Genomic DNA, 24678 nt, shown 5'->3' with positions numbered 1-24678 from the left:
GGGAGAGCACACAATCCATGCAGCTTCGTTAAAGAACTGTTCTGGTGAGAGATGACATTGTCATCCTCTCAGCCGACAAGGGCAATGCCACTGTCATGGACAAAATAGAATACAGCAATAAAATTCAGGAACTACTCAAAACCAACAAAATAATTTCTGATTCAACAGCATTAATTGATCAAACCAAACAGTTATCGCTGAAACTTGATTTGAAGCTTTTGTGACTGCAGGAATAACTCTTTGTTTTTTTCGGTAAAGTCACGTATAAATAAGAAATAATAAAATAACATAATAGCGAACGACGTTTCGGTTGTAACACAAGCAGCCATCATCAGGTACAGAAGAGCTAAATTTACGAGTGAGGGGAAACACATAACCTCAGATGTATATACAGACACCCAAGTAGGGGGAACTAACACATATACAACAGGGGACACAGAGAGAGAAGCATACCAGACAAACAGGGTTTAGCAAAATTTTGTAAACCATATAAAGCAATACAGACGGTCGGTCAAAACACAATTAACGCATAGTCCGGTTGATCACGCTATTTCAAAGATTGCTAAATTGCAAGTTAAGTATGAAACTCAAAATACAGACCGCACACACACACACAGACATCCAAGTAGAGCGAACCAGCACAGAGACAAGCACACAGTGAAGTCGCCTTAAATAGACAGAGAAGGTAAAGCTGAGAGACAATGGGACAAAATTAGCATGAGGTATGCATGGAGCAAAGTGGGGCACAGCAGCACCCACTCGGAAGCACCAAGGCCCACACACAGGCAGAGACAGCACAGAGACACAAATCCAAGCCAAGACACAAAGGCAGATACACAAGCAGAGACAACACAAAGACACAGACCTCATACCTCCCCGAAGAGGTGGTTCAGACTTGATTTGAAGCTTTCGTGACTGCAGAAATTACGCTATTATGTTATTTTATTATTTCTTATTTCTACGTGACTTTACCGAAACAAAGAGTAATTCCTGCAGTCACGAAAGCTTCAAATCAAGTCTGAACCACCTCTTCGGGGAGGTATGAGGTCTGTGTCTTTGTGTTGTCTCTGCTTGTGTGTCTGCCTTTGTGTCTTGGCTTGGATTTGTGTCTCTGTGCTGTCTCTGCCTGTGTGTGGGCCTTGTTGCTTCTGAGTGGGTGCTGCCGCGCCCCACTTTGCTCCATGATACCTCATGCTAATTTTGTCCCATTGTCTCTCAGCCTTACCTTCTCTGCCTATTTAAGGCGACTTCACTGTGTGCTTGTCTCTGTGCTGGTGCGCTCTACTTGGATGTCTGTGTGTGTGCGGTCTGTATTTTGAAGTTCATACTTAACTTGCAATTTAGCAATCTTTTAAATAGCGTGATCAACCGGATTATGCGTTAATTGTGTTTTGACTGACCGTCTGTATTGCTTTATATGGTTTACAAAATTTTGCTAAACCCTGTTTGTCTGGTATGCTTCTCTCTCTGTGTCCCCTGTTGTATCTGTGTTAGTTCCCCCTACTTAGGTGTCTGTATATACATCTGAGGTTATGTGTTTCCCCTCTCTCGTACATTTAGCTCTTCTGTTACTGATGATGGCTGCTTGTGTTGCAACCGAAACGTCGTACGCTATTATGTTACTTTATTATTTCTTATTTATACGTGACTTTACCTAAAAAACCAAAGAGTAGTTCTCGTTGAAACCTTCTGCAGCCAGACCACCAAGATTATATGGCCTTCCAAAGATACATAAAGAAGATACACCCCTTCGTCCCATCGTCTCCACTATCAACTCCCCCACTTACAAACTAGCTCGTTTTCTGTCTGATATCCTGCGACCTTTTACTGGAAAAACCACCTCTGCGGTACTAAACTCTACTCACCTCGTATCGACAATCAAGGGCATTTCCCTGTCCCCAGACGACCTGCTTGTCAGTTTTGATGTGGTTTCCTTATTCACCAAAGTTCCAGTACCTGACACCATCTCAATCATTGAAGACTTGGTTCATCAAGGACTGCACACTGATGTACCCCCCTGGTGAGACACTGCTTAACCAACACATACTTCACCTGGAATGGAACTTTCTACAAACAAACTGAGGGCACCCCAATGGGCTCCCCCCTATCTCCGGTTGTAGCCAACGTGTTCATGGAAAAATTTGAAACTGACGCCATCCAGACTGCCACTCTACGCCCAACCGTATGGAAGAGGTACGTGGATGACACTTTTGTCATCTGTCCACATGGCCTGCCTGCTCTAGACCAATTCCTCGACCACATCAATTCCATACACCCAGCCATCAGATTTACCATGGAGGTCAAAAAAGATGGCAAGCGACCCTTTTTGGATGTCTTAATTAAAAGGAGACCTGATGGTTCAATGAGCCACTCTGTCTACAGGAAAGCTACCCATACGGATGCTTACTTAAAACCGGATGCACACCACCAACCAATCCCAGAAGAACTCCCTCATCCCGACTCTATACCATAGAGCCCAATGCATTTCCGATCAGGATCACATTGCCAGTGAACTCAAACACGTATACCAAGCTCTCAAGGCTAATGGTTACTCCGACTACACAATCCGCAAAGCCATCACTCCAGTCACGAAGAAGGTTCCTCTAGAGGAGCCATCACCTTACCCTACATTGCTGGGGTCACACAAATGATCTCCAAAATTCTGAATAAACACAAGATCCAGGTCCGATTCAACTCAGTACATAAAATCCGTGATCTGGTTCCGTCTGTAAAAGATGTGGTTCCAGATATACAGTACCCAGGCGTTTACAAACTAAGTTGCCTTTGTGGTAGCAGCTACATTGGAGAAACCAAACGACATATCTTGGACCGCATCCACGAACATAAAGCAGACCTGAAACACGGTAGGACTAACTCCTCAGCCGTGGCAGATCATTGTTATAATTCAGTGGGCTCACATGACATTGACTTCTCCAAGACAGAGGTTATTTGCAAGCCATCTGGCTACCATGAGAGATTCGTTCATGAGGCTATCCACATATACAAACACAGAGACAATTTCAACCGAGAAGATGGATTCTGGCTTAGTAACGATTGGAAAGATGTTATAAACCATTTCGGTTCTTAATTGATTGTATTTTATGGTGACCTTCAGACCGCAGTCCATTCGCTGGCACTGCCTCTTGATATCTTTCACACCACGGTCAATGGTATGGTTTATAGCATGTGGTATAATAATAAATAGTACAGCATCGTAATGTTTAACATAATTCATAAGGCAATATATAGTATCGTAATTGTATAGTGAATATACAGCAGTGTGTCATACATTAGGGTTGACAGAATAAGACATAATGTAATATTACAAGTCTAATATTTTATAGTCTAAAGTATAGGGTAGTGTACAGTAACGCATTGTATAATTCAAAGGTGGATTTTTTTTCTATGGATATGATATTATACCATGTAGTTTAGATTGGAAGGCATAATATTGCATTGCACAGCAGTCCAGTTTATAGCACAGGACATAGCAGCGCACCTTGGCTGTCCGGCTTTCCCCTTTGGCCCTTGGGCACCCCCCTCTCATCACCTCCGGAGGTGGGGTTGGGTAACATGCCAATTCAAATGTTAATTCCGTCCACACAGCTTAAAAGACGTGGCCCTTGCTTGGCAGTGCTCACTCTAGCGCTGTCTTCTGGACAGTCCTGTTTCTTCACCTGAAGAAGGCTACTTGTGCTGTGGCCGAAACGTCGTGAGAATTTTTATTTTATTTTATTATGTTTTCTTTTTTATTATTTTATCTCCATTCTACGTGACTTTACCGAAAGAACCAAGAAGATGAACTGTTGTGGTGGTAACCCAGCTCGGGTGCATCATCATCATAATCACCACACCCTTGCCTTCGCCTTGCTTCGATCAACGAATCCAACCACACGTGCCATCTAAGACTGAAAAAAGTCGAGGCGGAATTTGTGGCCTCCTCAACGTTTGAAGTCACAGAGCGACGGCGACACGGGGGGGTCAGCCCCCCCCCCAACTCCTGCCACTCATCCGGCCAAGGTGGAGGAGTCGGTCCCCCCTTGCCCCGGTTCAACGATTTCCGCTGTATGCAGGAGCGATCTCTGCCTCCTACCTTCCACTCGCATTTCCTCCCGGGGCCACCACCAGTTTGCCAAGTGAACGTGAGAGAAGTCGGGGCCTGGCAAGGCCGGGCTCGAGCGCGAGATCTGGGATTGACGTGAGCAGTTGAGGTCGGAAGTCTCGGAGGGCACAGGCCCTTGATCCACCCCCCACTTTGTCCCCACCCCCCACCAACAGCCGCACTCCACGCAACCCCCGACCCTCGTTTTCTGAAGTAAAAATAAAAAACAAAGCTAAGTGGAAAATTCAGCCGCCAATGACGTCGGCCCGCGATTACCCTTGACAAATAAGGCAGCGCTGACCGCGCGGCACGCTGATTAAAATTTTGGCAAACCGCAACGTGCCCAAGGCTTGAAGCCCGTGTCGTCGTGACCACGCTCTCGGCCGCTGGGATCAAATGGGCCTCCTTGTGGCCGCAATAAAGGGCTCCGGAAACCACTCTGGAAGGGGGAGAGACGAGAGGTAAAGTCTGAGGGTAAATAAACAGAGGCGTTCGAGCCGGGAGTGCTACCCGTGTCACTGTACGAACCAGTGCCGGACCCTAAGTATACGCAAGCTGCAATGGAAGTCACCGGCATTTGAGCACGGGCGCCGGAGACGGCTGCTGGGAATTTCACGGCTTCTTCTTTCGCACCGCCAAGTGCTGTCGTGAACACGGGGCTGGGTAAGCGCGCTGTCCTGCGCTGGGTTCGGACAAACGCGTGCGTGCGTGCGTGCGCGCAGCAGCGGCGGTTTACTGCCGAGACGGGGGAAAAGGAGCGGCCTCCTCGAGTGTGGCGGATCAGCGGGAAGAAAAAGGGGGGCTTGAGAGCAGATGTTGGTTGGACACTGTTCGGGCATATGTTGGAGGTCACGTCGCCACGGTGCTGCAGGTGCGGGATCTGGCGGAGGGTATGAAGAGTTGGCAATGAGGGGCGGTGGCGTCAGCAGCTTTGGCCGTGACAACATCATGAACTTTATATGTAATATCGGTAATACGAATGTCCGGTGTTTAGGAAGCTGCTGGAGCTGTGCACTTTTAAATCTAGATATTGAAAACGAATTTCTTTGGAATGTATTTTTTGTGTTTAGTTTGTCATCCTTCCCCCTGCACCTCCGATTAGTGCGGTTGGCTACATACGGTGTGAAAGAAGTGCAACGTACGTACAAACGTACGTACAACATACGTACGTACGCAGCAGCAGCTGAACACGGCGGCGTCCGTGCCTGTTGCAGCGGTTAACGAGGGGCAATCTTGTAATTTGGCGATTTGTAGCAAATCCCAAAAAACGAAATATGATGGCAAACTTTGTTTTTCCAACGCAGCCGGAGAGTGCAGCTCTCAAATGCGCCCATTTAAGGTGCCCTCGCCCACGGGATAATCACCCGGAATGCGGCCGAAGCTAAGCGGCGTTTGAACCTGGACAGCGGCGCTTGGATGGGCGATCACATACGTGGCACCTTTTGCCACGCGTGTGCGCGCGTTTGCGGCCGGACAAAGAGAGGGAAGCAGCAGTGTAGTGGTTAGCGCGCCGCGCTATAAACCCGGCGGTCCGAGTTCGACTCCCGCTCATGGCCAACACCAGAGACGATGATCTGAACCGGCCCTGGGCCTCCTCTAGGTCGACTCAGCCTCAAATGAGTACCCGGTGCGGTGTGTAAACATCGCCACTGGGGAGACAAGGGTGGTCAAGCATGGTGCTGGCCACCAATCCTCTTGTGGATCGTTCTGGCCTTCATAGGTGCTCGCCATCAGCACTTGCCCCTACAGTCTGTCAAAGCTATATGGGGGATCTTTGTCTCTGTCCTTTGTGTGGCTGGAAAGAAGGGATAAGTCACTGCGGCACAGGCAAAGGAGGAAATGGTTCTGATGCGGAAGGGAAGGATTCAGAGCTGAATAGACTTGCCAATGACTGCTACCGACAGTTTACAGATTGGCGTCTGTGGAGGAGGCTAGCAAAGGACGCCACTGGGCAGTTGGAGGCGGTTGCCCTCCAGCAACGACGGAGGGCGGAGAAGCGACGCTCACAACAGCAAGGGGATAGCCGGGCGGCTAAAACGCAGCAAGTTGGCGCAGTGGAGAGCACAGGTGGTGCATCCACTGGTCATCTCAGTCAGTCACCCCATGGCAACCTGGGTCTGTTCCGTGACCGCCTGTCAGTGAGCCTTCGACACCTCATGTGGCCTCAAAGTGCACCGAGCCTGGCACAAGCGCCGCGGTGACGTCATCGCAGCTCAGTGGCAAAAAGGCCGCTGTTGTAGTTGTTCACGAAAATAAAATAAACTTCCGTCAGTAACAGGAAAATATAAGGTGGGCTGACGTTTTTGGGCAGAGAGAGGGGTACATTCCGACGGTGCAGGCACAGCTCGTACGTTATGCGCGACTCTACTCCGTGCGTGTGCGGGAGCTCGCACGCGCATAGAGACAATGATCCTCACGTGGCCTCTAATGGGCCATTGGGGCAAGTGCTGTTCGCGAGCACCTGTCGACACCGAGGAGGGTGGGCAGCACCACGCCCGACCGCTTCTGAATCCCCATTGCGGATGTTTACTTCACACCGCACCAGGTACCTAAGGCCATGGGCCCTAGAACCGCTTCGGATATTCCCCCACCCATGTAGACGACGAGTGGGAATCGAAAAACCCGGATTCCTGGTTTCGTAGCGCGGTGTGCTGATCACTGCGCCACCGCTCCCCACACACACGTACACGGGCGTGTGTGTGGGTTACATAGTAATGGGGGGCTGGCCCGTAGCGCGGAGTTTCCTGGACTAGGTTTTGCGGCACGAGCGCTTGCCGCGGTCAGTCCGTGCGGCGCCGCACAACAAGACAAAGATTCCCCCCGTGCAGTCTTTGCAGACTGTTGGGGCAAGTGCCGTCAGCGAGTAGCAACACCTACGAAGGCCGGCACCACGTGGGTGGCCGGCACCATGCCCGGCCGCATTTTTTCTCCCCTCGTGGCGATTCAGATAATCGTCACTGGTGCACGCACAGACAGTCTCGCACACACACACACACACGGGCGCTACGGCCAAACACGTGCGCGGGAGCGCAACGGCTCGTGGCTTTGCCTTGGCGGCAAAACATGTAAATGTTTCCATCAAGTTTGTGCGCGCGATGATCATGAGAGCAGACCGCTACGCCTCCGACCCACCGCGCATCACGCGCTGCCGCCCGGAGCGGATCGCCGCGCGGGGTGTCAGGATTTCAGCGAAACCCCCCAACATTTTCCCCGTGATCGTTTTGCGAACGCGACCGTGAATGGGCGGCGAGGGTGGCAGGGGGGGGGGGGCGGTTGGACGGCAGCACTCACGCGTGGCGAGGGTGGCGACGGCGGGAGGACCGTGCGCGCCATCCAGCACGGCCACCAGCCGCACCTCGTACTCCTCGCCGGGCAGCAGGCCGCTCTGCAAGTGCGACGTCGCGCCACCGTGCAGGTCCGTCACCACGTCCGCCGCCTGCACGCCCGCGCGGGAGCAGGAGCAAGAGAGAGACGCCCGTGGGGGGAGACGTTGGTTTTCCTTCATGGTCAGTCTTCCGTCCCTTGCGAAATTTTTTATGCAAAGGTGCGGTCCGATTAAACCCGAGATATTTTCCCGACTAAAAGTTTTAATTTCTACACGTGAGGATCTCTATTATTATTATCACTATCGATGACGGGCCCATGATATATATGTTTTACACCATACGCAATCAATATTTTGAAACGCATCGAGCTTTACGTGGAATGCGGAGGGACGGTTGTGCATTTGCGTGACAGGTGGAACGTGTACGAGGGGTCACGCGCAGTGACCGACGGCCGCGGTTACCCCGTGGTGGAACGTAATCTGCCAGCCGTCAAGCGCGATGGAGAAGGGCTCCCACACGACCTCCACCTCCGTCTCGTCGATGGACTTGAACCTCAGCCCCTCGGGCTTCGACAGATCTGTGGCAACGCACGGGGAGGGCGGGGTGGGGGGGGCACAGGGAGAGGTCACGTCGCGTGGGGAGTGGGAGCGACGTGATGGGGTTCATCTCTCTCCCGCTCTCGCTCCCGCTTTCTCCGTGCGGTTGCGGTAGTCCCCTGCGATGCACGACCATTTGCTTTAAGTCTAACGCAGGCACCGTGTATAAACGTGCTCAACGAAAGTGAAACGGGTCTTACTTTAACAGTTGGGTTCACACAGGCAACGTTACGAATCGTGATTGATTTGAGTCGGGCCGCCGTAATGAACTGGCAACAGTTTGGGGTTTTGTCAGGTTCTAAAGGGCCTTATATACGAATGCAACCACCTTCTCCGGGTCCTCTGGTTTTCCACTCCACATTTAGAAACATGCATTTAGAGTATTTTGCCAGTTTACATTTCCATACGATAAGCCACTTTGTTGAGCTATCAGTCGTGGCCAGGTCGCTTCTGAAAAAGAGCTATATAGCTCAGGGGGCCTTTCCTGGTAAAATAAAAAAAATAGTTTAGTTTAAATCGTGTTCGCTGTGTGTACATTTTCTCTGTTGTCTTCCCCCCACCACCCCCTAAATATTATCCTCTTTGTGCTGTCAGAGTCATTACGCAAGATGAAGAATCCTTTCATAACTCTCCCATAGCAGTGCAACGGCCCGCGGAAGGGGATCTCTCAGAACCATTTCCCGAGGTCACTTTGCGTGACCTCTGATCCACACGGTAGAGGTCAGCACTTCCCGCCCCACGCTGCTGCAGAGTAAATATTTGTCACGTGACAGCCGACCCAACCCCCCCCCCCGTAATTTTTATTTCATTCTGATAGCTGACGTTTGGCCAAATTATGCCCATAACCACATTTAATTGCGATTTGTTTATTGTGCAGCCATTGGTGACCAGGCTGAAGCCATAAACTCGCTCGGCTCTCGAAGCCCGTTTCGAATCGCAGGCAGATGCCTGCGATTCGAACTGAGGCTCTCTCCGAGGCCAGCTCGGCTCTCGAACCTCCACGCCACCTGGCCACAAACGGCGAGTAACGAACGGGCACGAGCCAGCTGCACGGGACAACAGGGACAAGGCCCAGAGGGAGCAATGCATTTGCTGCTTATTAGTTGTTATGTAACAGGCACACATTTCGCTTTCTTTAACTTATAATGCTGATTCAACGTCGAAATTAATGTCTAGCTGAGAGGTACTCATGCCAACAACGCTGCGCCCCCCCCCCATTAATGATCCAGCGCAGAGACCCAAAAACCTCCAGACGACCTCTGTGGGCTTGGCGAGCGAGCGAGACCCACTGTGAGGTTAGTCTCAGTCCAGTCGAGGACAACGGCAGACATATTTTAGTCCAACTCTGTGGATTTCATTTCGTCACTCTCTCAAGCCTAGTTGACTAAAGCGGTCAAAATGTAGCCCACTTAGTAGCTACGCTTCTTTAGAGCTGCTTCTTGTCCTTTAGTTTGTTGTCCTTCCCCACGCACCTCCGGTGAGCGCGGTTGGCTACGTACGATGCGAAAGAAGTTCAACGTACGTACAAATGTAAGTGCGAGGAGCTTTTTCAATTCCCCCCATCGTTAACTATCGGGTCAGGATATCAGCAACGTCATCAATTCTATAGACTCTACTCTCTATCGACTTATACGGCCAATTGCCACGAGTGGTGTTCCGCGGGGCACCGCGGCCCCTAGTAATGCTACTAAGCCGTTCTCGGCCTGCGCCTTCACTCGTTAGCTTCGTGTCGTCAAGGTCCGTCGCGCCGCGGCGTTTTGGTGGACGGTGGTCGCAGTCATCGTTACGATTTGGCGATTTCCATCCCCTCATTGTCAACGTTGATACCAAGAAAATAAAAAAAACTCGCCGACGGATATTTTCACCACTTTGTCCACTTACAAAATGTAACACCGCCCCCGTGCGTGTGCATGCGTGTGTCGTTACGGCTGACAGGGTCTTTTGTGGGGGGCCGAGGGTGGGGAATTGGTGGGAAATTTGAGATCTGCATCCGACGGTTAAACCCACGCTGCCCAACACTTCTCAGACCTCTCTGCATCCAAATCCGGAGAGAGAGAGAGAAAAAGCAGCAGCCTTACGCGATTAATTTTAACCTCCGATTATATTTTTTCATCGAGGCATAATAAGCTAGACTTGCCTTTGATGACTGTAGGAAGGGGATATTTATTACGAGACCGATTGGTGGGGGGGGGGGGGTCCACGCACGCTGCCCGTGTCGGATTAGTTTTGTGTATTTTTTTTCCTGCCTGGGTCAGAGCCGCCACGAAGCTACGGCCGCCGCGATTCTACAGCGGGCAAATGCATGCGGCGCGTAACGGTGCAGTTATGTGGTCCGCTGTACCTTCCGCAAAAAAAAACTATATATACGTGTTTGTTTTAACCTCGTACATTAAGTTAACAACTTTGTTTGAGATCGTATCTCCAGGCTCTGTCTGGAAACTATTTACCTCAAAAGAACTTTTCAAAATAAGGCTGACACTGCTGATGAGACCCCCCCCTCCACCTCTCCAAAAAAAAATTGTTGTCTTTATCCCCGTGTTCTGCGATGATGCTGCGATGATGCTGTGTTGCTGTAGAGAGTGTTACTTCAGTGAGTAGCGGGATGCACAACAAACCCGGCCACTTGAGTTCGATTCCCGCTCGTGGTGATTATCTGAACCGGTACTGGACCTCCCCTAGGTCGACTAGCGCAGGTGTGTGTACATTGCCACTGGTGAAACAAAGGCGGCCTTCATTGGTGCTTGCTAACGGCACTTGCCCCAAAGAGCCCATGCAAGCTACACGGGGAACCTTTGTCTTTGTGTATGTGTATGACGCCGATTGTTTGTACAGCGTCGTGCGATGATACGGCTGCGTGTTTACAGCCACTTTGGCAATCCGCTGACGGATGAGGGCCTCACCGCACCGTGTCGGTCATGGGCAACGAAAATAACAAGGAGAACCTTTTTGTTAGAATTCGAAGGAAAAAAAAAACCCTCAATATTTAAAGAGTCGCAACGCACTGTGGTGAATACGAGACGGTGGTCCTGGGATAAATAATGTCGCGAAGTTACGGAGCCGCAGGTTGCCGATCCCTGGTCATGGAGGCTGCTTTAACCATACTTCACCACATTGGTCACGGAACGCTGGTGAAGGGGGTGACCAGGACAGGGTTCAGACATCACTTCACGTTAGCCACGTCTGGGAAGCAAACTCATGTCGCAGCAGTTGTGGTGCACTAACTACGACCGTGCCACGGCTCCTCCCGTTGGGCGAGTTCAGGCACTATATTAATCCAATTGTATGAACATTGTAATGTAAGCTTTGTCCCACTGCTCACAGGAGACGGAGTCTGTAAAGCCCAGGATTATCACTACCAGCCTGCACTGCAGTCACATGAGGACGCTAATACCACATAAAGGATAATAATAATAATGTCTTTGTTTTTGCGTTACCCAGAAAAGCCCGAACTAAGCCTATAGACTCTGAGAAAACAAATTGCTTTGGTGACACTGCGTCGAGCAGTGGCGCACGAGCTTAGAAACACATCCGTGGCCTTGAAAAGATATAAAATAAAACATTAAATGTGTTTGCATTAATGTAGGGCCCCATTTAGAATGCTTGACATTTCGAGATCACTGCCCCCCCACCAATCCATTGCCCCTTGGGAGGTTCCTAGATCGGCCTCCGCAGAGCCCTGCGATGGCCAGTGTTGTTACAATGCCCTCACAATCAGGGCCCTAAGCCGCCCGGTGCTGCCTCAACAGAAAAAGCCTGCAAGGCCTCAGCGCAGGACTCAAGAGAACAATTTTCCTTCTCTTCGTTTCTTAACGAGAACAAACGCCCCCCACCCACCCACCCACCCCACCGACCGACTCCCAACGCGACGCGACCCCGCGACCCGCAGGCATATGGCTCTACTTGTGACACTTTTCTTAAACGGCGGGCGGGATCGTAATGAAACACTCCGGAGTTCGAGGGGTCACGATTCCCCCCGCACGTCGCTGGCTACTCAAGCGAGGCTTTGGGCAAGCGCGGTTAACGACATTCGCTTCCCGAATTTTAACCCCCCCCCCCCACACACACCCCGCCCGCCCTACTCCCCCACACACACCCCCTGCGTACCTCCACAACAAAAACAAAACCCCTTGCCCTGTTTCCAAGCCGGTTAGCGTCAATCATCGCACTTCGCAGCGCGAAAACGATTGCGTCTGTTGCAGCGGCGAGAGAGATAAAGTGGGGTGGGGGGGGGGGAGTTTTGAAGAATGGATTTTGTTGTTGTTTGTTGTTGTTGCGTGTGACGATCGTAGAAAAGGGTGCAGATGAACACGCACGCAAAACACATTGGGAATGAGAATGGACAATGAGGTCGCAGTTGTCTCCCAATGACGTGCAGGAGGTCGTGGGTTCGATCCCGACCCTGACGCCTGCTGTGTATTTGGAGTTTTGCGTGTCTCTCTCTGCCCTTGGTCGCGTGGAGTTTTCTCCGGCTCCTCCGGGTTTTCCTTCCACATTTAGAATCAACGTCACGCATTTTGAGCATTTGGCCGCTATTAATCTACAACATGATGATAAGCCACTTCGTTGAGCCGTCATTTGTGGCAGCCGGGTCGCTCATGCAAAAAGAGCTACGTAGCTTATTGGGCCCTTACCAGGTTAAAAATAAAATAAGGGTTCGGTTGTTTTTAGCCGAGTTCACTTACGCGTGTGCACGCGTGCCGACACGGGCACGCTGAGGAGGCCGTTGAGCACCGCCTGCACGGTCACCAGGTACTCGACGCCGGGCTCCAGCTCGCGCAGCGTCGCGTTGCTGCTGTCGCCCGTCGCGCGAACCTCCAGCACGAGGCCGCCGGGGGCGACGGGCGAGTAGCGCAGCACGTACTCGGTCACCACGAGGTCGTGGGCCCACGCCAGGTCCACCGTGCGGTCCGTCACGCCCGTCACCGTCACGTTCCGCGGCGGGGGCACTGCCCGGTGGGGGGGGGGGGGGGGGGAGGGGACGGCCAGACAAAGAGGGAGAGAGTGAGGTCGTAGTCATTGTCGTCACAATTATTATCATCGTTGTCATCGCCATCATCATCATCATCGTCGATACGAACTTCAGCGGCCGTCTGGAACGCTCTTTATTCCGATATGAGGAAGCCACTGCAGCTCTGCACTTTTAAATCTAGATTGAAGACTCGTTTCTTTAGAATTGTTTTTTAGTGTTTAGTTTGGTGCGAAAGACGATCAACATACATACATACATAGGAGACATCTAAAACTGCCGAAGCCTCCACCTGGAAATCTGTGTGGCCACCCCTTGCCCTGAATCCCTCCTCTCTCATCTAAATATCACCTCTCTGCTAGATCAGCTCAAGCCTCTCTCCTCCATGCTTCTTTGTGCCCTTCTCAGCGAGGAAAGGAAGCAGTGGTCAGGACTCTTTTTGTTGTAAGATGAGTCTGAATCCAGGAGAACAAGCGAAACAGGGACACTGTGTGTGTATGTGCATTCATTTATTGACATTATTAGTTTATGTCCCCCACTTATACTCCAGCTGTGCTGTCAGCATCATTTCCCTTCAAAAGTGTTTGTTGCATGGCGATGAAACCCATAATAACGGAACCGCCTGGCCGGGCATTCAGACTAAGTGACCGTACCCACACCACACTTCTCACCGTACTCCCCGTTCCGAATAGAAGGGGCCGCCACCACCACCACCAAATTGAACATCGGCAAAGTCTGACAATGGAACGCGCCTGGGGCTACGACCTTCTGGGCCGAGGATCGCCCCCCCCACTCCCCCCTCCCCCTCCTCGGCAGAGCCGGCGCAACTCAGCAGCGTGGAGTCCCCCGCGAAGCTGCCGGCTCGGCGAGCGGTGCAGGTGCGCGCCATTACCGGAGGGGCACGGGGGGGGGGGGCACAAGTGGAACGTTCCCTGGCGGCGCCCGAGAGTGCGTGCCGTTTGAGAGGTCGCAACTTCCCCCCCCCAACCACCCGCCACCCCCACCACCGCGTCCGGTCCGCCGGGCCGGGCCCGCCGCACGAACACCGCGCAGGTTTTCCGTAAAAAATTAAAAAATAAAAAATTGCTCGCCATGCCACGCGTGCACCGACCCCATCGCTCATCGCCGGCGGATCGGACGCCACGACGCGACTCGCAATTAAGGCGATGGGTCGAGAAATTCCTACGCGTCCCGCGTCCCCAGCGAGACGCGTGCCTTTAATTAGACCGCTCAGTTTCCCCGGGCGGGGGGGGGGGGAGGTGGCTGGCGACCCCAGAAGATTCTTGGCGAACCGGCACGCACCGCTCCCAGCCAAACCGCGGGCCAATCGCGCGCCTCCTGCCCGAGGAGTCGCGCTTCCACGGCGACGCCGGGTGGTGTGCGCCAGTCGCGGACAAGAGCACCCGCGGTGGCGACTTGTGGTGGGAGGACCGCCTCCCATAGAGGGCGCTCGAAAGAGAGCCCTCCCCCCCTCCCCCCCCCCCCCGAGCGGCTTATTTGGCCTACTCTTCCACGCTCGGAGGAGGCGGGAATACATCTCGGAAGAGGTGGCAAACACCCACGGCTTGACCCCACGGCGTGTGACCTTGGGTCGGCCAACTGCGGAGAACCCATTTGGCAGAGGCGGTGGATAGGGGGAGGTCGAATCGGACCGGTGACCTCCAGCTCGCTGACCGTTTACACCAACAGCAGCAACCCCGGAAGGAGGAGGGAGGATGAGTGAACGTCGTTTCCGAACTTGAGATAATCTCGCTCGTAGGGCTCTGCTGACCCCGTGGCCCTTACCGGATTTCTGTGAAAAAGAGCTTCACAGCTCATCGGATTCCTCCTCCAGTCTAAATTCTGATTATGATTCTACTGGTGGTGTGTGAAGCCGGCGGCGTGGCTCCTTGCTGTTCGAGTAACTCTGCCAGATATAGTTCTTTCTTTTTTTTGGCGGGGGGGGGGGGGAGGGTGCCACTACGTAATCGCTGGCGGGACCCATCAATGAGGCACATTATGGCCCAGTGTTCTATAACAGTAAATTATCCTGATTGTGCACGTAAAAAAAAAATATCCTTCAAGGATTAGAAGCAGCAGGACAAAAAAAACCCCAACACCCCCCCCCCCCCCCCCCCATCGTAACAGACAAAACAAAGTGAGAGGGGGGTCGGCTCACAATAGCGGAATGCTGCCGAAACCAGCAAACTGCCCCTTCAGCAGCCTACCTCGGGGACAAGTGATTATTTAGCTGTACAAAAATATCTATTGGCAAAAGTACAAGACGGCTTTCATCTTACGCTTGGCTCGCAAAATTGCAAGCACACAGCGTGGGATGGGGGGGGGCATGGGGGGAGCAAGGGGGGGGAGTGGAAATCGTCATCGTTAGACGATGGACTCCCGTCGCCGCGTTCGGCAATCAAAGCCACTGCCGCTCATCCCAGGTGGCTGCAACGATAACAGATGATTCTCGCAATAACAACAAAAAACCCCACTATAAACGTAAATACATAATGGGACTTGCTACTAATCAAACTCCTGCCGTACGTTGCGTGACGAAGCAGCGGGTTTGTGACCTGCTGACGGATTGCGTGGTTTTGCGTTTGAGAACGAGCGCTCAACTCGCGATGCTTAGCGAGCGAATGCCTCACTGTGGTTCCAAGGAGCCTCGGTCGAGAATTACCGTCACGCTCGATAGGCGACACGTGTTAAGAACAATGTCCCCCGATCTCCAGGTCTCTTGTGACGCACTCCCCCTCGCCACGGCGTGCCTTTCCTGATTCACCGTTCAATGTGAACTACGCTGGTTGCACGGTGACTGAGTGAATCAAGTTTGATGTGGTACGCCTTATTCACGAGGCTCTAAACGAGCTGGCCTGGTGGGATAACATGTTCAGTGGTCAGATGTTCAGTGATAACATGTTCAGTGTTTACTGTATATGTTCAATGATAAGATTATCAGTGATAAGATGTTGCAATGAGCAGCTCGCCATCGAAATGTTTGCGAGTTCAAGTCTTGGTTTGGATTTCACTCATCCCAGAATACCTTTGGGGTCGATAAAATAAGTAACCACTCAATTGATACACTCACCCCTGCCATAGTAATGGGAATGGCGAAAGCTTAGAGAGGCCTTCATGCAGCAGCAGACAGATAAAGCCCGTTGATGATAATGATGATGATAATAGACACAGACAATTTCAACCAAGAAGAACGGTACAAACTGAGCAATCAATGGAACGACGTTATTAACCAGTTTAAGTCATAACTGGCTGTGATGTTTCTATCCTACCTCCCGATGTTAGTAGTTATTTTCGACTCTCTGGTTTTACATTAACAGGTCAAATGTCTTTACATTAACAGGATAAATGTCTCACTAACACAGCCACCGTTGCGCGTTTTCCTCGATGTGGCGGTGGCTCTGAGATCTTACATTGACATGCAAATTTCTCACTTTAACATCACTAGCCCCGCCCACTTCACTTATGACCTTTGGGCTACACCCATTTCAAACCTTTAAAACAGCCTGCCTCAGCAGCTCTCCCGCTATGTTTTCTCCTGATGACAATTGCTTGTGTTGTGATCGAAACGTCGTAGTTTTTTGTTATTTTCTTTGAACCTATCTATGTGACTTTACTGAAAGACCCAAGAATATGATAATAATAATAATAACAACCGTTATGAAAGATCACTGAAAAAAGTCCCTGCAACAGCTACGCCACACATCCTTTACCCTGCCTCCCGCCCCCACGGGGTCGACCAAGCTCCCAAACCCGCGCACCTCCCCCACCGTGGCTCTCACCTTCGGAGCAGTCCTCCCCCAGGATGCCCTCGTTGCAGACGCACGCGCCGCCGACGCACGCGCCCAGGCCGCTGCAATTTCTGGTGCACAGCACGCTTCCCAAGATCTGCCTATCCGTCTCCCGCACCACGACCTCCTCTTCTTCCTCCTCTTTTTCCTCATCCTTCTTCCGCTTCTCCCTCTCCTCTTCCTCCGGCTCCTCCGGCTCCTCCCGGCCGTCGGCCACGTCGCACCGCTCGCCCGAGAAGCCCTCGTAGCAGCGGCACTCCCCTCCGACGCAGCGGCCCTGGTCGTTGCAGCCGTCGGGGCACGCGGAGTTCTGGCACGCGTCGCCCTCGAAGCCCTCGAAGCAGCGGCACTCGCCGTCCACGCAGCGGCCCTGGTCGCCGCAGTCGTCGGGGCAGCGGGCGCCGGCGAGCCGGCACGCGTCGCCCTCGTGGCCGTCGGGGCAGAGGCACTCGCCGTCCACGCAGCGGCCGCGGTCGCCGCAGGAGGCCGGGAGGCACAGCGGCTCGGAGCAGTTGGCGCCGCCCCAGCCGTCGTCGCACGAGCAGCCGCACGTCTCCAGGCTGAAGTTGCCGTGGCCGCTGCACGGAGGAAGGTAGTCCACGTTGCCTGCGGCGGCGACGGTCGGTAGGGGGGGGGGCGTTGGGGAGAACCGTTAGGGGTAAGTGTTGTTGGTGGTGGTGGTAGTGGTGGTGTTCTCGGTGTTGTCGATGTTGTTGCTGTTGTTGTTGGGGTTAATTTTGTTTAATCATTGGTTGCTGACAGAGGCAGATCTAGAAACTTCCCAGAGGGAGGGGCGGTCCAGAAATGTACATTTTTTTATATGGCCCGACATTAATCATTCAATGTATTTTCTCTGCTAAATATCAATAAAATATAGTTTTCTAGGTCTCAAATGTCCGCCACTGTTATTGGTCGTGAATGGGACTCGAACTCGGGTCGCCGGGTTTGTAGCGCAATGCGCTAACTACTCGTATACCCGCTCCAATAACCACCACGATACTGCTGATTACACAACAACAACAACAACCGCCTTTCACCACGAACTGGCGGTGACTTCATCATGGCGCTTGTGCCAGTCTATGTGCACTAAGGCCACGTGAAGTGTCGAACGCCCGCGGGAAGGAGGTCACAGGGCAGACCCATGTTCCATAGGTTTACTGACTGATGCTCATCAAACATACACACGTACGCACAAGTTGTGTCATGACCTGCAAAGTGAATAGAGCTGGTAACAACTACTACTATAACCCCCTCCAATAACCACCACCATACACAAACACACACACACACGCACCTAAAGTTGAGCCATGACTTGCGCTCAGACTCCCCCCGAGCACCACCGGAGCGGACTTGTATTGGAACGACGCACGCGGATCACGCGGGCTCATCACCGAGCTCCAGCGGCGGGCACAACGGGACCCAGGAGTTGCATTCCTGGGGGCGCTGTCATCGGCCCACTCTCGCGCACGACCGGTGCGAAATCAAAAGCGGCGATCTGGAGTGCGTCGACCATGTCCGTCACCCCGGGGAGCTGCTGCGTTTCGCCGAGGGAATGCAACCCGAGAGGGACGCCTGGCAGAGCATCAGTCCCCTCCTCTCCAGACGAAGCCCTCGCCAGGTCACTGTGGGTGTTCGGTGTTTATACTCCTCTATACGTGTGTGTGTGTGTGCGCGCTCCTGTGTGTGTGTGTGAGTTTGTGTGTGCGTCTGTATTTGTGTGGGTGTGTGTATCTATGTGGGGAGCGGCCGTGCAATGGTAAGCGTGCTGCGATACGAACCCGGCGACCCGAGTTTGATTTCTGCTCCAACACCTGTGACAATAATCTGAATCAATTCTGGGCCTCCCCTAGGTCGACTCGGTCTCAAATGAGTACCTGGTGCGGTGTGTTAACATCGCCACTGGGGATGCTGGGTGTGGTGCTGGCCACCCACCCCCTCGTGTACCGTGCCGGCCTTCATAGGTGCCCCAACAGTCTGTTTGGGCTATATGTGGGAACCGCACCTTTGTGTGTACGTGTAGTGACTCAACTCGGATACATCTGTACGACCAAGTAGTTCATTGCAACACAATCCTGGTTATATGTCTTCCCGTGTTATCAATATCAGATCCTGGACCTCGAATTAGTATCTGGTACAAGTTCAAATCCTTAGCACCAGTAAGAGACAATGGCAGCATCGATGGGGCATGGTCTACGCCGCCTGTACGGTGCCTAGTCTGACACCTCTAGATGAGAGTTGAGAGATATGAGAGAGTGTGGCGGGCAGCAGGGTGAGACGACAAGGGAGAGGTATCGGAAATATTCAACCCCTGGACCTAAGAGACCCTAGATCTGGCGTCCCAGAGCATCCATCCACCTTCTGTCTGAAGGGCTCAGTTTCTCACTGAACATCTTTCCCGGCGCTGCCGGTAGGTCTGGAGCAAGTGGCACGCGATCCACAACCAGTGACAAACCTCACCCGCGGCGAGCGGTGGACTGGATGCGGCGCGCCGGGTTTTTGCAAAACGGCCCCCACCCCTCCCTCCCCCCCCCGATCGAAATTGTTCCCCGTCCTGTCCCTCCGCTCGCGTCGCCGTCGTCCGCTACCTGCGGCGGCCGCCGAGGCTCCGGCACCGCCTGCGCCGCCCCCGCAGCAGCCGTAGCCGTTGCTGTTGCCGTTGGCGGTGCACTGCTGGCGCAGCGCGGACACCTGGTGCTCGAGCAGCTCGATACGGCTCAGCAGCTGGCGCAGCAGCGGCGAGTCGCCGTCGTGGTCGACGGCGTGGTCGCCGCGGCAGCCGCACGCCTTGCGCGGGATGCTGATGCGGTGCGTGAACACGATCTGGCTGTCCGAGTCCTCTGTCTGCTCCACGAACATCGCCGAGCCTGCGCGGAGCGGGGGGTGGTCGAGGGGGTGGGGGGGGGGGGGTGGTGTGGGGGTTCGTAAGAGAGGGTGGGGGCGGGGGCGAAGTGAGGAGCGATTGAGGGAATGCACCACAGTAACGGTGACTAGGCGGTAGAGCGAGCGGCTCGCAATCCTTGAATTGTGAGGCCATATCTTGGTTGGGGGTTGACCCAGCCCATCATTTTGGGGTCGATAAAACTTACACCACATTTGCGGGGAAGTCAACAGTGATTGTCTGATGGATACACTCGTCCCCCGTCGTAAGAATGTGGAATTTCCACCGCTGGCTCAGGGCTGTAAATGGATGATGAGCACTGCCTTCATTATGGATGATGGATCATCCATGCACGGAAAATGCCAAACGTCCAAGTGCAGGGCCCTCCTGAATTGTAGACTCCGTATTTTAGACCCAGCAAGGCTTTGCTCGAGAAATAATGGCCATGTATTCGTCATGATTACGTGTGTGTATGTGTATATATGGTGAGCTCGTACTGGCTTCAGCGCTCACATTTCTGAGATGGAGCTCAACCCTTATTTTGCACCAGATCAGGGAGCCACAGCGGTCACCACAACTCGCCTTCTACCCGCGCTCCCAGACCGCCAGAGCCGACGCGCAGCAGACGCGGCGACCTTCAAGGTTCCGTCCTGACGGGTACGCCGGGTACGGGGCGACCCACGCGACCACAGCTGGGAGAGTTCTGCATCTGGCGCGCGTCAATTGGCAAAACTGGAAGCAACCTTTGCGTCCCGTTCAACGTCCAACATCTGTTTGCTTTTCCAACGTTCCTCCGCAGGTCAGCTGGATCCATTCGATGGAAACTTTGAGAGCGAATTTCGGGCCCACGCCGGTCCACCACCACCCCCCCCCCCCCGTTTTGGATCGCTCTTCGTGTCTCTCGGATTTGCGTGCAACTGTTCTCCCGCCCCCAGTGCTTTTGACCTGAATTCATTCTTGAGCGGCTCCTTTCGTGGCACCTTGCTGCTACGGTGTTCCCGTTACGCAATTGGCTGTCCACGTTCTCTCGACCCGTTTGGCCGCTGCGACCGAAGCTTCCATTGAAAAGGAGCCGCGCCGGTGTCCGTAAGGCTCCCCCCCCCCCCCCCCCCCCCGATGGAAAGCTTCCGGCTGCGATGCGGACCACGCCAACGATGGCGACAAACGTTCGCAACAACAACAACAACAGCATCGATTTGTGTACTCCGCCAATGTATCGCCTCGTGCCGCATCATCCCCCAATTGATTTCCACTCTGCTCAGCGTGAAGGCATTTGGCAAAAGGCACCGGTGCAGGAAGCAATTGATTACTCGATCAAGCGCGCAGGCAAAGCACCCATTGCGAGTCGTGATGACAGCCAGAGGTCGAGGAGCAAGGAGGGAGTGGCGAGCGGAGGAGGGAACGCTCCGGTGAGCTCCGCTCGTGTGCTAACAGCACTTGCCCCTCCAGTGTGTTAAAGGTTGTACGGGGAATCTTTGTCTTTGTATACCGTGTGTGTGTGTATATATATATGTACACAGCCACGATGGAAAATATGACCCAATGTCATTTTAATGGCAAGCCCGGGGCTGTGTCCCTGCGGTGCGGTCAGGTGAGCAGTGGTGCATCGAGGCGTAGCGAGCAGGGCTGGGGGACAGCAGCCGCTACGCCACGGACCCCATGGGGATGGGGGGGGGGGGGTACGAGTAGGCTGCTTCCCATCAACCAGCTAACGAGGGCTCTGCAGCGTGGAAGTGAGAACCGTGGGGAATGCTCGTAACCGACTACCACGTGCTCGCTCTCCTCTGCTTCCTTCCCCCCACCACCCTATCGCCCTTGACTGACCACGTGCCTCAACCCCGGGGTTGTTGTGCCATACTTCACCACGTGGGATGGCGACACGCGGTTCCTGCAGGTGGGGGGGGGGGGGACCGCCCAGCACCGGGTTTAGATATCACTCGCTACCGATGTCAGCAGTGGCCAGGAAGGGAACTTAGGTCACCAGGTTCGTAGTGCAGTGCGCTAACCAGCGAGTCGCTGCCCCACAGTGCTGCATTAGCGGAGGATCGTTTTGTTTTCTGTTTGAGGGCAGCGATTGGTGGCCAATGTGGATTAGACTAACACGGCACTGCTTGCTTGTGCTGGTCCACCCCCATGGGCAATGACACTGCCGATGCAATGCCAATCCCTTCACGGTTTCCCCAACTAACTGGAACCAGAACCAGGCAGGTTCTCAGCGCAGGCATCACTCGCCACTGCCGTCAGCGATGCGCAAAGCACTGCGCCACCACTCCACCCATTTGTTGAAGCCCACTCGACAGCCATCCAGTAACACTATCCCATCCCTACCTCTCACCCTGACCTCACTGCTCTCGCTTCACCCACCCACATGTTATTATTTGTATGAATTTCATTCTTCTCCTCCCTCTCACGCACACATTTACGCACGCGCACACACAGGAACGCGCACAAAGACAAAGGTGCACCCCATATAGCCATGTTGGCTGTTAGGGAAAGCACCATTCGTGAGCACGTATTGAGGTCCTCGTTGGCACACGATGGGGTGGTGTGGCCAGCACTTCGCCACTGTGCTGATGTTAAGCACCGCAGCAGGTGCTTATTTAAGGCTGAGTTTACCTCGGGGAGGCCCAGGACCAGTTCAGATAATCGTTACTGGTGTGGGCGGTGAGCGGGAATGGACCTCAGGTCGCCAGGTTCATAGCGCGGTGCGCTAACCACTACACTACCGCTCGCCCACAACGTAAATACAACAACATGCAGACACACACACACACGAAAACACGATCCACGTAGCCCCCTTAGCCCCACCACCCATCTCCCCGAGGCTCACCCGCTGCACCTCCCGCGTCGATCGGCGCCGACCCGGCACCTGCGCTGTCTCCGTCGGCAGCGGCGTCTCCATCCTGGGGCGCTGCTCCGCAGAGCGCGCTGGGCGGCATGTTGATGGTGTACACGTGGTTGTAGACGTGGGGGTGACGCCCCCCTCCCGCGTGGACCGGCTGGGAGCCACCGCCACCGCTGCTGCTGCTGCTGGTGCCACCACCACCACCACCACCGTTGTTGTTGTTGTCGTCGTCGTTCCCGAGTTCGAGGCTGGTCTCGACGCTCGAGTCCACGTCGCGCCTCAGCCGTTCGGTGAGCACCTGCGGCGTCAAGACGACGAACTTCTTTCGCACCGCACGTAGCCAACCGTGCTTAAGGGAGGTGGCGGGTGGGAGGGAAGGACGACAAACTAGACACAACGTGCGCCTCGGAAGCACGCGCGGGACGCGTGGCCCTGGGCGCCACCCCCGGGCTGCCCCCCCCCCCCTGGGATGCCCCCCCACCTGGGCTGCCACCCCCCCCCCCGCTCCATTCGAAGCTTTCCGAACGAGAGTAGAAACAGACAGCACCTTCACGCGTGACTTTGAGCAACTCACGCGCGGAAAGCACCCAGGCTCTTGAGATGACAGGAGCCAAGCAGGGTTGAAGCCTGGCTAGTGCGTGGATGCACGTGTGTGTGTATGTATGTGTGTACATATGTTGAACTTCTTTCGCACCGTACGTAGCCAACCGTGCTAATCCACGGATTAATGACAACCATGCCCATCTACAGGTTCCACAATGTCCCTCGAACGCTGCCGGGCCGGCGAGAACGACTCTCGCCATCACCGTGACTGACAGGCTGACTCACAGATGGACGCAATGGTGTGGTCGGACTGTAATTCAGGAATATGTTTTTTTCTTCTCCTTCTGGTTAATGATGCCTCAAACTTGCGTCGCAAAAAGACTCGGGGCACACACAACCTACGTGCGCGCGTGTTATGTGCGCGCGCAGCCGTATTTTCACTCCACTGCTAGATGAGGGCCTCCATCGACGCTGGTCGGTGAAGGCGGCGCGACCAGGGCGTGGTGGGAAGCGGCACAAGTCCCGAGTTGAGTCCGCGGCGCCTGCACCGCCCTCTGCTGCCCGCCACGTCGCCCCGGTAGTGGCCTCTCAACAACAACAACAACCCGTGGTGCCTAGGGGGGGGGGGGGGGGCGGGCTGGGATCTTCCGGGGCTTAGCTCCTGCTTGGAGCATATCTTGACCGTCCAACGAGATTGAGCGCAACGCGTCTTGAATGACATCGGCCCGATGTGATGTCAGGCGTTCGCGGGTGGTTGAAACCAAATTGAATGGGAGAGAAAAGAAAAAAAAACCTCCCTACATTTACTTGGGTTTATTTTGGTTTGTTTGTTTATTTGATGGGGATGCCTCTTTGGCTAGGAAGGGGTCTTGGTGATCCCGTAATGGAAGGCTGCGGGTATGCGGTGGCTTTGCCGCTATGCAGGATAAGCAGCAGAGGCCGCGTGTTCTCTCTCTCCAGGATGTAACCAAGAGCCGCGCTCACACGGGCAAAGCCGCCTGCACACGCGGAATCCAGAAGGCGCGAAAGCTGCACGTGTCTGCGCTCGTTTTGAAATGAAGGGAATAAAAAATGAACGTTGGAACTGTTAGGCAGGGTGAGCGAAAGTGTGTACATCACCTGGGCAATTGGGGATTGACCTAACTGGGCAGTGTTCTGCACGGGAAATGCCCCTGCTACCCGCCTAACGTAAATCCCCAGAGTAAAGAATTGACCGCAGAGAAGTTGGATCGCGGTTGACTGCCGCGGGCAAAGCTGCGGTCAAGGAGATGACAGCGCACCCATTTCCTGCCTGTAAACGCGCTCTATCAGGCACCTGTATATGCAAACGCACAGGTACACACCTTCGCAAACCTGCGGACACCATAATAGAAAATATTTCAACTTATTTTCCCGAATAATTTTTTTTTTCAAAAACATCACTTTCCGGGGTCTCATCACCACCCCTCCCGGGAAGCACCACACACACACACACCTGTATAACAAAGACAAAGAGTCCCCGTATAGCCTGTAACAGATAGTTGGGGCAAGCGCTCTGAGCGAGCACCGATGGAGGCCGGGCATGGCAGAGGAGAGGGTGGGTGGTCAGCACCACGCCCGACTGCCTTTGTCTCCCCAGTGGCGATGTTTACACA

The 24678-nt window shown here is 53.8% G+C and overlaps 1 protein-coding gene across 6 annotated transcripts in view; it reads right to left on the bottom strand.

Moving 5' to 3' along the window:
* LOC116944866 (tenascin-R-like) overlaps window positions 1-24678 on the bottom strand; it is a 113017-nt gene that overhangs the window by 23345 nt on the left and 64994 nt on the right. For all 6 annotated transcript variants that reach the window (XM_076068823.1, XM_032958705.2, XM_032958708.2 and 3 more), the window contains exons 3-8: window positions 22487-22799; window positions 19364-19642; window positions 16770-17384; window positions 12707-12970; window positions 7890-8005; window positions 7394-7538 (exon numbers count right to left, since the gene is read on the bottom strand). In XM_076068823.1, coding sequence (XP_075924938.1) covers window positions 7394-7538; window positions 7890-8005; window positions 12707-12970; window positions 16770-17384; window positions 19364-19642; window positions 22487-22799 — 1732 coding nt within the window. The remainder of the gene's footprint in view (window positions 1-7393; window positions 7539-7889; window positions 8006-12706; window positions 12971-16769; window positions 17385-19363; window positions 19643-22486; window positions 22800-24678) is intronic.

Source organism: Petromyzon marinus, chromosome 22 (genome assembly GCF_048934315.1).
Source record: "Petromyzon marinus isolate PM22_M1 ecotype Great Lakes invasive population chromosome 22, UKy_Petmar_22M1.pri1.0, whole genome shotgun sequence".
In the NCBI taxonomy this organism is placed as follows: Eukaryota; Metazoa; Chordata; class Hyperoartia; order Petromyzontiformes; family Petromyzontidae; genus Petromyzon; species Petromyzon marinus.
The sequence above is the reverse complement of the archived record's forward strand: the minus strand, read 5'-3'. Positions and strand labels throughout refer to the sequence as shown.